Source organism: Giraffa tippelskirchi, chromosome 1 (genome assembly GCF_054371585.1).
Source record: "Giraffa tippelskirchi isolate mGirTip1 chromosome 1, T2T-mGirTip1v1.2.pri, whole genome shotgun sequence".
NCBI classification, from domain to species: domain Eukaryota; kingdom Metazoa; phylum Chordata; class Mammalia; order Artiodactyla; family Giraffidae; genus Giraffa; species Giraffa tippelskirchi.
Window position 1 is genome coordinate 160537623 of NC_137275.1, and position 13826 is coordinate 160551448.

Here is a 13826-nt window from a genome sequence, read left to right on the forward strand (position 1 = left end):
TACTTGAGTATTTGGTATCTTGGACTTGTTTTATTATTTGCTTTGCTTTGAAGTTCTGGCTGTTAAGATTTAGATTGATGCATGAAATTATACCTTGTGAGATGAGTTTCTGCCTTCGAGAAAATTACTTTTCTCTAGCTGCCCTGGAATAGTAATTTTAATGTCAAAGGTTTGCTTTCTTCGAAGCGAAGATCATACTGAACTGCATGAACATACACTGGTACGGTTTTTAGTTTTGTGTGTTTAAAATAATGTCTTTGCTTAGGCTATGTTTCCTGCCTCTTTTATAGAAAAGATTGTGACAAAGAGAAAAGAGTGAAGTTGATGAGTGATTTGCAGAAGTTGATTCAAGGGAAAATTAAAACTGTAAGTAAGGCATACTCATAGTTGCAATTTTAAGAACTAAATTGACTCACTCAGTAAAGGGTAGTTGATTATTCATTACAGGTGAAATTGTTTCTGTTTTTAGTATATTTGGCCTCAGTTTTCAAATACCTTTTATAATCTCTGAAAAATTTAATAGAGACCTTACTGCTGGAAAACTGCAAAAAGACTATCAAGTATTTGGCTGTTCATTTTAAAATAATTTATTTAAAATAAATCAGTGTTCTCCTGGCTCGGCTGTTAAAGAATCCACCTGCAATGCGGGAGACCTGGGTTTGATTTCCTGGATTGGAAAGATCCCCTGGAGAAGGAAAAGGCTACCCACTCCAATATTCTGGCCTGGAGAATTCCCTGGACTATATATAGTCCATGAGGTTGCCAAGAGTCAGACACAACTGAGTGAGTTTCACTCACTCAATGTTCTCTAAAAGTTATCTCAGGGAATTTATTAGTTCAACAGTGTTTGTTAGAATCTTTTACTGTGAACTCTGTAAGTTCTAAATGCTGGCTATTTTGAATGTGCAAAGCAAACATATTACTTTCTTCCTTGCTTTTATAAGCATTGTGCAAAAATCTTTAAAATATAGTAGATTTGGGAGTTTTAAAGTGATTTTCATTATTGCTGTTTAATCCTGTTTTATAGTATACCTCTATTGATTCTTGTGTATTTGGATAAATACTTAGTGATATTTGGGCTTCCCTGATGGTGATATTTGGGCTTCCCTGATGGCTCAGACAGTAAAGAATCCACCTGCCAATGCAGGAGACACAGGAGATGCAGTTTCAATCCCTGGAGAAGGGAACAGCTACCCACTCCAGTATTCTTGCCTGGAGAATTCCATGGACGGAGGAACCTGACAGGCAACAGTCCATGGGGTTGCCGAGTTGGAGACGACTGAGTGGCTAACACTTTTACAGTTTTAGTGATATTCACTTGTAAGCCAACAGACTCAGTATCTTTGGAGACCCTGAGGACCTGCCTTTGTCGTACCATGTACATAGGTCTAAACAAATGCTGTATTGCAATTTGAAGGACTGTCTTCCAATAGCAAGTTCCCAGCTGTTGCTTTCTTAAAGCCAGCAAGATCTTTTTAGGATAGAACTACTCATCTCTAGCAGTAACCTCTTATACTCAATTTATAAATAACGCACACTCAAGATCCTTCTCATTTACCCTTAGGTTATTGTTACTACTGATGCCCATGGACTTGGGAGTTAATCTGTGCCTTTAGACAAGACAGCCCATTTATTCTTTACTGTGTGCCAGCAGTTATGGTAACCAGCGCATACTTTGTATCCTTTAGCTTAGTCATCATCCCTAGTAGACATTTGATAGATTCAAGGGATTAAAACTTGTGAACAGTGTACCTGAAGAACTATGGACGGAGGCCCATAATATTGTACAGGAAGCAGCAAACAAAACCATCCCAAAGAAAAAGAAAAGCAAGAAGGCAAGGAGGCCTTACAAATAGCTAATGAAAGAAGAGAAGGGAGAAGCAAGGGAGACAGGTAATAGCATATCCGACTAAATGCAGATTTCCAAAAAACAGCACAGAGAGACAAGAACGTCTTCTTCAATGAACTGTACATGAAACTAGAAGAAAGCAACACAATGGGAAAGACTAGAGATCTCTTCAGGAAAACTGGAAATATCAAAGGAATATTTTGCCCAAAGATGGGCACAATAAACGACAGAAACGGTAGAGACCTAGTAGACACTGAAGAGATCAAGAAGAGATGGAAAGAATACACAGAAGAACGGTACAAAAAAGATCTAAGTGAACCAGATTGCTGCGATGATGTGGTCAGTCACCCAGAGCCAGACATTCTGGAGAGCAAAGTCAAGTGGGCCTTAGGAAGCACTGCTGTTAATAAAGCTAGTGGATGTGATGGAATGCCAGTAGAACTATTCAAAACCCTAGAGGATGATGCCATCAAAGTGTTACATTCAATATGTCAGCAAATCTGGAAGACCCAGCAGTGGCCACAGGAATGGAAAAGGTCAATCCTCATCCCAATTCCCAAGAGGAGTAATACTCAACAATGTGCTAACATCAGACAGTTGCACTCATCTCCCATGCTAGTAAGGTCATGCTTAAAATCTTGCATGCTAGGCTTCAGCATTATGCGAACAAAGAATTTCCAGATGTCCAAGCTGGGTTTAGAAAAGGAAGAGGAATCAGAGATAAAATTGCCAACATTTGTTGGATCATAGAGAAAGCTCGGGAATTCTAGAAAAGCATCTACCTCTGTTTCATTGACTATGCTAAAGCCTTTGACTCTGTGGATCATAACAAACTGAAAAGCTCTTAAAGAGGTGGGAACACCAGACCATCTTACCTGTCTCCTGAGAAATGTGTATGCAGTATGGAACAAGAAGCAAGTATGGAACAACTAATTGGTTTAAGATTATGAAACGAGTATGATGGCTGTCTGCTGTCACATCATGAGATGTGATACATCCTGAGCACATCGTGAGAAATGGCAGGCTGAATGAGTTACAGGCTGGAATCAAGATAGGTGGGAGAAACATCAACAACCTCAGATATGTGGATGATACCACTCTCATGGCAGAAAATGAAGAGGAACTAAAGAGCCTCTTGATGAAGGTGAAGGAGGAGAGGGAAAGAACTGGCTTAAAACTAAATATTGAAAAAATTAAAATCATGGCATCTGGCCCCATTACGGCATAGCAAATGGGGGAAGGGGCAGGGGGTGGAGAACAACAACAGCATCTGGGCTCAAAGAAATTCATTCCAGAGTCATAAGGATAGCAAGTTTCTTAATTTCTCATAAACGTACTTTCATCTGTAAATATCTAATAACACCAACTCACTTTTAAGTCTACATCGGAAAAATACACTTAAACCACATACATTGGTTACATAGTAGGTAATCAATATATGCACAAAACAGCCTAATTGTTTTAAAAAATAATTCTATTTATTTATTTATTTACGGCTGCGCTGGGTCTTCGTTGCTGCACGTGAGCTTTCTCTAGTTGGGACACAGGGGCTACTCTAGTGGTGGCGCAAAGGCTTCTCATTGCAGTGACTTCTCGTTGCAGAGCATGGGCTCTAGACACATGGGCTTCAGTAGTAGCAGCTCCTAGCTCTAGAACACAGGCTCAGTGGTTGTCATACATGGGCCTAGTTGTCCCACAGTGTGTGGGATCTTTCCAGACCAGGGATTGAACCCATGTTCCCTGCATTGGCAGGTGGACCCTTAACCACTGGACCACCAGGGAAATCTCAGACTGATTTTTTAAAATTATTTTTAAATTTTTATCAAAATTTGTCTATGCAGATCTCCCTTAAGCAAATTCTTCTGCAATCTATGACTTTGATGAAGATATACATGTACCTTCTGATTTGTTAGAATTTAAAAATTTAAAGACAGACTTAGCAACAAGTAATAAGCTCTATTAAAATAGACTAGTATATAAAAAGTAATAGTGCATGACTGATTATCTGTGGTTATTGCTTTAGAAAATTGATCGGCAAGTCCATCAGTGAGGATCTAATTCATCCAGTAGTTGTGAGGAGGTTAAGGTTGGAGAATCAGATTTGAAATACTTTTCTAGGAATATAACTGGATGTATGTTCAGGAATTATAATGAAAATGTGAGGAACGGAGTGATTAGCTCATAATATAATTGCCAGTGTGTATCTGGATGTACTTATTTATGTAGCAAGACTTTGGTTGCCAAAGCCAAACATTCCTAGATCATTTATATTAAAAAAAAAAAAAAAATCACACCCTGATAGAATTTTTGCACTGGAAAATTCCTCTTTTAGGGAAAGTAACTGTCAGAGAAATGAGAAATACAGTATATATAATCATTGTACAGATTTGGTTTGGTTTTAATTATAATGATAAAATATTACAAAATAGTTAAATCCAGTCCTACCTCAATGCCATACAGTAGCCAGCAAAACCAAAGAGTGCCATTCTGAACAATTAAATAAAGAATTTTACTCCCAAGTAATGTAGATTTGATTAGCCATGAAGACCCTATTTTTTTTTTCTCACAAGGAGTTGTAAAAGAGGGAGCAATACAATATAAGTAATGATAGAAACATACATTTTCAGGGAGAATTTGTCTAAAGGCCCCAACTGTTTCCCTACAGATTGCATTTGCGCACGATTCAACTCGTGTGATCCAGTGTTACATTCAGTTCGGCAATGAAGAGCAAAGGAAACAGGCTTTTGAAGAACTGCGAGGTATTTCTTATATGTATTTTGTAATCATTGGTATAAAGTTGCTTGTTTTCTCTTGAAATACTCAACACTGTTGAAAAAGAATTCTATTGAGGAATAGCAGTGTGTCCTCTACAGGACCTTTTCTGTTTTTGTTTGTTTTTTGCCTGGGACAAATAGGGAGCTATTTGTTTGTGTTCCCAGGATTGTGCGTTCAGTTCTCTCCTTGTTTCTGGAGGTTACCCAATCATTGTAATGTATTTTGTTTTTCAGGTGATTTAGTTGAGTTAAGTAAAGCTAAATATTCCAGAAATATTGTTAAGAAGTTTCTCATGTATGGGTGAGTTGTTTTATTTATAAAATATTTTAATTAGTATTCTTAAGATTTGGATAACCTATTGTGTGCAAATAAATGTTTCTTAAAAATCTGTGACCATAATAGTAGCCTTAAGCAGATGCTGGTAATGTTTGCAAGGAGTATGGTCTTAAAAAAACAGTTATTGAAACGGTGTAGAAGGTAGTATTGCTTTCATTGACCTTACAAGTGTATCCTGAAGTCCTGGAAGAAGAGAAATGGTTTTAATGAACTTGTAATTAGTCACTAGTTATTTAGAGGTTGGAGTTGTGGGAGGGGCAGGTGAATAGACCTAACCAGGGTAAGTGGATTAGGAAATGTCAAGATAGGAGGATTTCTTAAACCAGGTGGAATTAATACTTGTCTTGCCCTCCCAAGTATAATAATAATAATGTGCCAAAATGTGCTAACCAAGAAGAAAACAGTACAGCTGGCAAATTCCTAAAAACTGTATTCCTGACTAGAATTATTGGCCTCTTGATTATTTTAGGATAGAATAGAAATATTTGTGATTAAGTCCTATTTTAAAAGAGAATCCTGGAATATGTTTTATTTATATTATCCTGCATCTCTGACTTTTACCTTCTCCTTTTTTCCTTCTACCCAACTTCTTTCAAGCTAAACAATTTCCTGATGGGAACTGACATTTATTGAGCACTTACTATGTGCTGGTTACAGTTCTCAGTGTGTCTTAACTCATTTATCCTCACAGTAACCTTATTCTTTCTATTTTATGACTGAAGAAGCTGAAGCACAGAGCAGTTAAATATCTTGCTCAGACACTTTTAGCTGGTCAGCAGAGCCAGGTTGCAAACCTAGGCAGGCTGCTCCCCAAGTCACAGAGAAAATCTGCTGGTGGTCTAGTGGTTAGGATTCCATGCTTTCACTTCTGAGGGCCTGGGTTCAATCCCTGGTTGGAGAACTAAGATTCCCATAATCTGCACAGCATGACCAAAAAGAGGAAAAAAAAAAGACAGGAAATACAAGGTAAAATACAAGGCAATTTGATTTTCCTTCTCACAGCATTTCTCTGGGGTAGTCACTCCCACACACACACAATGATGAGAGGTCTCAGGAGAAGTGTGTTGTGTTTTGTCACCACCCAGCTTTCTCCTTGTATCACTTACTTTTCCTGTGGTCACATCGGATTTAGGAGTAAAGCACAGATCGCAGAGATAATGCAAAGCTTTAAAGGCCACGTGAGGAAGCTCCTGCGGCACGCAGAAGCATCCGCCATCGTGGAGTACGCCTACAATGACAAAGCGATCCTGGAGCAGAGGAACATGCTGACAGAAGAACTCTACGGAAACACGTTCCAGCTTTACAAGGTGATGCGTCAAGACAGTTTTTTCCTCGAGATTTACTTGTCATTTGTGCTGTTCTTTACCTTCCAGTGCCCTATTTTCAGAATGTATTTTTCCTTTGGTTGGTCCTTTAAGAGACTGTCTCTTAGCCTTTAGTCTCTTAGTCTCTTTAGCCTTTATCCTCTTGGAGTATTTTGTCTCTGGTGTATTAAGCAAGTAATCATAATTAAATTTCTCTTTCCCAGAGCACGATCTTTAAATCCCCTATAAATTAAAACTGCTTGCGTTACTCCTTTGCAGGTACTCTTGTGTACTGCTTCAGTACTTCTGTTGCTACAGTAGTCAGATAGACCTAGGAAGAAGATTCTTAATCATCAGTGAAGCTTTGTAAACACCCGCTAACCAGCCCTGGTTGAAGGGCATCAAGCTCCCTGTTGGCTGTGGATGACCCTTCTCTGGGTCCTACGTGGAGAGGATGCAGAGTAGAGAGACCCAACCCTGGGTTTACTACAAGGCTAGTAGTGGGACTAGGACAGTTAAGGGATCTAGTTCAGACCTTAGACACAAGTACACACATTTATCTCAAGGGAGATGGATTGGTTCCTGGGTTGCTTCTGCTAGTCAGGTTCAGCTCCTGGCTTGAACTTGGTGCTCCTTTGTCACAGTCACTCTAGGAATATCCAGCTAACTACAAAACACACGGTGGCAAGAATTTGTTAACTGACTACTTGATCTTGTGAATAGGTACTTGTTAAGTGCTTGGCAGGTCTGTACTGGCTGGCTTGTTGAGTTGGTTGGTTATTTAGCCTGTAAGTACGATGGTGTATATCAAATGAGAATTTGATAATCAGGAATTACTCTGAGTGTATCCACAGGGTGCTTTTATTATGTAAATATGGGAAATCTAAAAATTTAAGTTTATGTAAAATGACTCTACTTGATTTTCTTTGTTCTAAAGTTGGAGAAACGTGGTCAAATTTAGAGGGGTTTGATTTTTCTTCTGTTGCAGTCAGCAGATCACCCAACTCTGGACAAAGTATTAGAAGTACAGCCAGAAAAATTAGAGCTTATCATGGATGAAATGAAACAGATTCTAACTCCAATGGCCCAAAAGTAAGAGAGCTTTTTTGTTTTTTATTAACAAATAGCATTTGAAAGGGGAAATTTTATGTAGCCTTTGCATAGGAAAGGTGAATAGTTTGCCAGTTATGGTCTACTATATAAATTGGATTGTGAAACTTAAAAGCCCATGCATGTGGCCTACTTGGCATTAGGGCATTGCTCTGAAACCAGACATCCTGGGTTGTGAATCCTGGTGCTTCCCTCAATTACTGACTCTGTGCCCTTGGGCTACTTAACTTCTCTGTGCCTCAGTTTCCCTAGCTATATAATTGTGATAATAGTATTTATTTCATAGAGTTTTATGAAAATTAAATGAGTTAATATTTCCAAAGCACTCAGAACAGTGCTTTGCCATTAAAAACAGCTTATTTTTGCCTTCTACTTGGATATTCCATGTGAACTTTGGTGCCTGATCATTAACCTACACTGTACATCTGAATTCATCATGTGACACCAGAGGAGGCTTCAATCAATTAAGTGTTGTTGCAAATGCTGATACTGTTTTGATCTGTTTAGGTTTTAACTGCTGAAATGTTTTTATAAACGGATCCATTATAAAGGAAGCATGACAAAAAGAAAATAGCCATTAAAATATAGTCCACATGTGGACTTCTAATCACGTGTCCATTGTTGGGTAAAAGAAAGTTAATGGCTTTATTTAAGAAAATTGAGTGTATTTTGAACAATAATTTCATATTTGCTGATTAGGTACTAGAAATTTGTAGTCTGGTCTTGGTTGTAGATGGCACTAATATTTTTATAGATCTGAAAGTTTTTTTTCAAGTCTTGCTGTTGCTGAAGATAATCTATTTATGACAAATGATATTTGCTAAAACCATTTCACTTGTTTTGATTATTTTAGGACAACCAAGGTTACCTATCTCTGTATTATTATACTACCATTTCTGATTTTTTTCTTCTTCTTTTTTTCTGTTTTCAGAGAAGCTGTGATTAAGCACTCACTGGTACATAAAGTATTTTTGGACTTTTTCACCTATGCACCCCCAAAGCTAAGATCAGTAAGTTCATGGTTTTAGTTTTTAAACTGAAACATTGAGTGCTGTGTAAAAATGTGAAACACTGGTTTGATGTATATTGGTTTTTGAAATTTTTAAGGAATTGTTTCCTTGTTTAGAAAAGATAATGCTCTCGACTTCCTTTGAAGAAGTCTGTTTCTTCCATTTAGACTTTTTAGTCTATGGAATTTAGACTAAATTCCATTTAGACTTTGGTTAGAAAGACAGGAGAACTGACCATAGTTTTATCCGTTCCATTGAATTTTCATATTTTAATTACAATCTAGAGAGTATACTCCAGCTTAACATAATCAGAAAATTAATTAACACATGGAGGAATATTCAGCATTCAAGGAGTTTGAAATTCACCTTTATTGATACCAAAAAAAAAAAGAAATTATATTGGTGTTAAAAGGTGACTGGAGGACACTTAGGTAAAACTAAATGGACCGTGAAAGACTGGACCTTATGTGAGAGTGAAGGTAAATTGCACTGCCCTTCATGTCAGTGATGGGAGTATAGATGAGAATTCATTTAGTCCCTTGAATTTTGCTTGTTTCATCATACTGTGAATTCATTGTCCATTTGTTCTCATTCTAATCATAAGCAATAACCAAATAATGAGATTCACATTTTTTTTTTTTTACAAATATGCCAGATTGAACATTCATAGGAATTTTGACCCTCTCAAAATTGACATGCAAAATTATTTTTCAAGTCTGGCCACCTATCTAAGTGCGTAGTTCAGTGACTGTAACAGCTGCTGCTTCTCTTTGGGAGGATCACTCTCTAGTTTCCTGTGCAGTATTTCACAGTTCTGGATTTTCTGAGGCAGGACGTTATTTTCAGAGCTGAGAAAATGATCATTTTAATATATTCCATAAAGTCTTTATCTTTTTAGTGTTGAATGTGTTTTAGTAATAGCCAAAAAATCATTGGGAACTTAGGGTGAATATAAAGTAAACAGACAAATCTTTGTGGACCCTGGGGCATTTTCAATAGAGAGACTTAAAAAAAAACCTTTGGAGATGAAAGAAGCATGATTGGAGTATATGTGTAACTCCCCAACTGGATAGCTTTGAAGAGATGCATAAGTAGATATGTAAGCTGAAAGCTGTACTCTTGAAAAGGGTTGTAAGATAGTTAAGAGTGGAATTTTTTGTTCCTTATTGATAAAAATAGACTACTTTTCTCCTTCCTGGCAGGAGACTTGGTGTTTATTTAATATAAATTTTTAAAATTGGGAATGGACTAAGCTGGCCCTGTAGCTGTTAACTGGCAGAACTCATCTTGTCCTATATGCTTGTCTTCCAAATATAATTACAATATATATATACATTGAAAACAAAGAATAAAGACTAAAAATAGCTAAAATTACCTCATAATACTTTAATGACTGGGTTTTACTAAAAGGTCATTGGCAAGTGAAGGCCTAGTCTAAATGTCAATATAGAGATTAATTTTTCTTAACATAAATGTTATTTAAGTGTCTTGATGGTGAATTATTAACGTGATTTCCAGAGGTAATCCAGTGATAAACTAAAAAAAGAAAAACATTTTCAGACAAAATTATTATTTTGACTTTCTGCTCATTATATATGACTTTTAGGCAACAACATTTTATTTATTTTATCTGGCTTTTTAAGTTAAAAGTTCTCTTCTTATACCACAGCCAGTTCTTAGATTTCTTTTTTCTTGAAAAGTCATTGCGAATATACTATACATATACAGTTAACCCTTGAACAGCATGGGATTTAGGGATACTGACACTCCTGTCCTCTGTCCTCAGTCAAAAACCCACCTGTAATCATCCCTACCCCATCAGGGGTACCATCTGATGTATTACTATATCAGATGGTATAGTGCTGTAGTACATATTAGTGAAAAAAACTCATGTGTTAAGTGAACCTTTCTGGTTCAAATCACACTCAGGGGTCCACTGTATACATACTTTTCTGAATAGACTTTGATGAAACTCAGGTATTTTAATAGAAATTGCCTGTGGGCAACATTTACTGCTCTTGATAGAAAAAGAATGTTTGTAGGAAACGGTTATACATATGCATGCCTGTCTACAAAATTAAAAATTAAGTTGTTTGCTACCTGTACTCTCTGCCTTTCATTCTCTGTGCATTACTGCTCCTTACTAGACAGATTGTGAAAAAGCAAAAAGAGTAAACCAAAGCCCTGACTGCATTTATTCCCCAGGAAATGATTGAAGCCATCCGAGAAGCAGTGGTGTACCTGGCACACACACACGATGGCGCCAGAGTGGCCATGCACTGCCTCTGGCATGGCACACCCAAGGTAAGGGTCAGTCAGAAATTGCCTTTCCAAGGACTGATGCTGAAGGTGAAACTCCAATACTTTGGCCACCTCATGCGAAGAGTTGACTCATTGGAAAAGACCCTAATGCTGGGAAGGATTGGGGGCAGGAGCAGAAGGGGACGATAGAGGATTGAGATGGTTGGATGGCATCACCGACTTGATGGACATGGGTTTGGGTAAACTCCGGGAGTTGGTGATGGACAGGGAGGCCTGGCGTGCTGCGATTCATGGTGTCACAAAGAGTTGGACACGACTGAGCGACTGAACTGAACTGAGACATTTTCAGTCTCCTTGGGGTCTTGCCCTGTTGTGCACAGCATTATCTTTGCAAAGTTGTACCTCAAGGCCTCACAGAAACTGGCTCCTCTTTGAGCCTCTTGTTTCTTCTCTGCTGGAGTCTTCAAGTTTGAAGACTTTGTGTTGTCATTGTATGGGAAGGGATCGGTCAAGCAAATAAACACAGTATTTGTTGTTTAGTTGCTAAGTCGCATCTGACTCTTTTGTGACCCAGTGGATTATAGCCCAGTAGGGCTTCTCTGTCCATGGGATTCTCTAGGCAAGAATACTGGAGTGAGTTGCCATTTCCTTCTCCAGGGGATCTTCCCGACCAGGGATTGAACCTGTGTCTCCTGCGTTGCAGGCAGTTTCTTTACCACTGAGCCATCAGGGGAGCCCAAACAGTGTTTATGTTCGGGTTTTTAAAAGTTTTGATACCTGTCAGTTTCTTTGATTCCTCATTTAATGATCTTGTTGCCAAGAAGGAAGAGGAAAGAAAAGAAAATGTGCAGCCATGCATTGCTCCTCTGGGTCTTAAGTACTTTGAGGGAAATGCTACAGATCCATATTAATTATAGAAGCTTAATAGAAATGATCCTCATTTCCTTAATTGGTATAATTCTCCTTTAAAGGGCAGTTGTACTTTGTCCAGTTTTTAACACAAATTTAATTTCTGTTCAATAAGTAATGTATTGAATGCCATCTGTATGCTTGACTTATGCATTTGAAGACAGCTCAGATATTGGAAGAGGGATCTCAGTTTTTAGTATAAAGGAAGGTAGTTTCACCAGGCTTGCCTTGCAGCTGATAATTTCATGGTTCCTTATTTATGTCTCAATGGAATGTCACAAAGAAGTCTAAGACTATAGTAGCTCTGAGAGGAATTCTTAAAGTATATTGCATTTTTTTTGTTCTGGCTAAATAGCTGTTTTCACTAATGAAAAGTATGCCATTCCGGTGGAAGTTTAGGATTATATAAAATTTCTTAACTATGAAATACCTTAATCTATAGCTATTCTATAACTAACTCTATAGCTGTAAGTTCATTGAGACAATTGTTCTTTTTTAAGGACAGAAAAGTGATTGTGAAAACAATGAAGACTTACATTGAAAAGGTGGCTAATGTAAGTATAAAAACTGCATATTTCTTTTAATACTTTTTGATAGTAAAATGCATTTGTATCTATTATAGCAAATTAGAAAAATTTAGAAAATTATCAAGAAAATTACTTGTTATTTCATTTCATTATAATCTAAATATATGTTTATACATGTATTTTTACATATTATTGAATTTACACAAAATGAGTTTGTTTTTCATTTGACATTGTACTTTGGCAATTTTCCATTTTTATTAGATGATTTTGAAGACCTTAATATTTAGTCTCTAGGGAAACTGCACTTCGGAAACTTGTTACCCGTTTTCATTATCATCAAAAACATAACAGAAAGTGAAACTTGTCTCTCTGTTTTCTTCAATTAAATCTTTAGTGTGGTCAAAGAAAATTTTAGTTCTAAGTTTTATAATTCTTTGAAATCTTTTGGAGATGCTTTAACAACTTTTCAAATGAAATTAGAGGATATAAAATGTGTTTATTCTGAGGAAATAATTTTCTCAAAAAATAATATCTCTGTATTTAAATAAACTAAATCATTTTCTGTAGTATTTCTAAAATATATGTAGTAATAAGCATTAGTTTTCAATTTTTGAATTATTTTATATATTATGTTTTATAGCTTCTAATTTGCAGGTGAGCTAAAAATGAATGAATCAACAACTTTTCCCTGTAAAAAATTCCAATAAGCACTATTGGCATCTAGTGAATGCTTGATATAGTAAATGATAATTCAAACTCAAATAAATTAGAGCTCTGAGATTGTATACATACCTGTCATCTTCTGTAGGATTGTAGACTAGGAAGAGAGTTAGTATAAAACGACGTAGAAGGCAGCCAACTTGCTTGGAACAAAATGGAATAAGAGATTTTCTAGTGAGTTGTTTTCAAAGTATGACAAATTTTTATGATTCATAATTCATCATTAAATCTTTTTGTATAGCATTTTAATTTGAATATTTTGATTTAGAAATGAATAAAAGTAGAATTACTGGAAAGTTCTGTTATTTGGGGGGGTGCATAAATTAGGAGTTTGGGATTAACATATGCACACTACTATATAGAGAGTGAATAATTGACAAGGATCTACTGTGTAGCACAGAGACCTCTATGTATGTATATAAGTGAATCACTTTGCCCTACGGCTGAAACTAACACAACATTGTAAATCGATTGTACTCCAATATAAAATAAAAATTTTAAAATAAAATGACATCAAAAGAAGTTATGTAAGGTATTAATAGTAAAGGAAAGTCTTCAGTAATAAAGTTAGATTGTTTTCCAATTTTGTTATATGAACAATAATTTTTCTTTGGAGAACCAAATCCCCACAAGGCATTGCAAAGTTAACAAATTAGCAATGCAGTGCCTGTTTTATCTTAAGGAGTTGTTTCTAAGGGGGTGAGATAAACTAATACTGTCCATGGGTTTGGTCTCTGGGTTATTTGGAAGTGTTTAATTTCCATATATTAGGACATACTCTGTATTATTTCAGTCTTTTAAAATTTATGACTTATTTTATGGTCCAGCGTGTGGTCTATCTTAATGTCTTGAAAAGAATGTATGGCTGTAGTCCTCTATAAATGTCAATTAGATCAAAATGATTGGTAGTGTTTTCAGATCATGGATGTTTTTACTGACTTACTTATCACTGTCTCCTTCTGTCAGTTGCTGAGGAAGTGTCGTAAAACTTACAGCTATAATTGTAGAATTGTCTGTTTCTCAC

At 36.5% G+C, this 13826-nt stretch overlaps 1 protein-coding gene across 14 annotated transcripts in view; it reads left to right on the top strand.

Annotated features, from left to right (window-relative positions):
* PUM3 (pumilio RNA binding family member 3) overlaps nucleotides 1-13826 on the top strand; it is a 42291-nt gene that overhangs the window by 10203 nt on the left and 18262 nt on the right. For all 14 annotated transcript variants that reach the window (XM_081502619.1, XM_081502494.1, XM_081502502.1 and 11 more), the window contains exons 5-12: nucleotides 291-366; nucleotides 4515-4608; nucleotides 4858-4924; nucleotides 6093-6267; nucleotides 7253-7356; nucleotides 8306-8384; nucleotides 10590-10688; nucleotides 12056-12109. In XM_081502619.1, the coding sequence (XP_081358745.1) occupies nucleotides 291-366; nucleotides 4515-4608; nucleotides 4858-4924; nucleotides 6093-6267; nucleotides 7253-7356; nucleotides 8306-8384; nucleotides 10590-10688; nucleotides 12056-12109 (748 nt within the window). The remainder of the gene's footprint in view (nucleotides 1-290; nucleotides 367-4514; nucleotides 4609-4857; nucleotides 4925-6092; nucleotides 6268-7252; nucleotides 7357-8305; nucleotides 8385-10589; nucleotides 10689-12055; nucleotides 12110-13826) is intronic.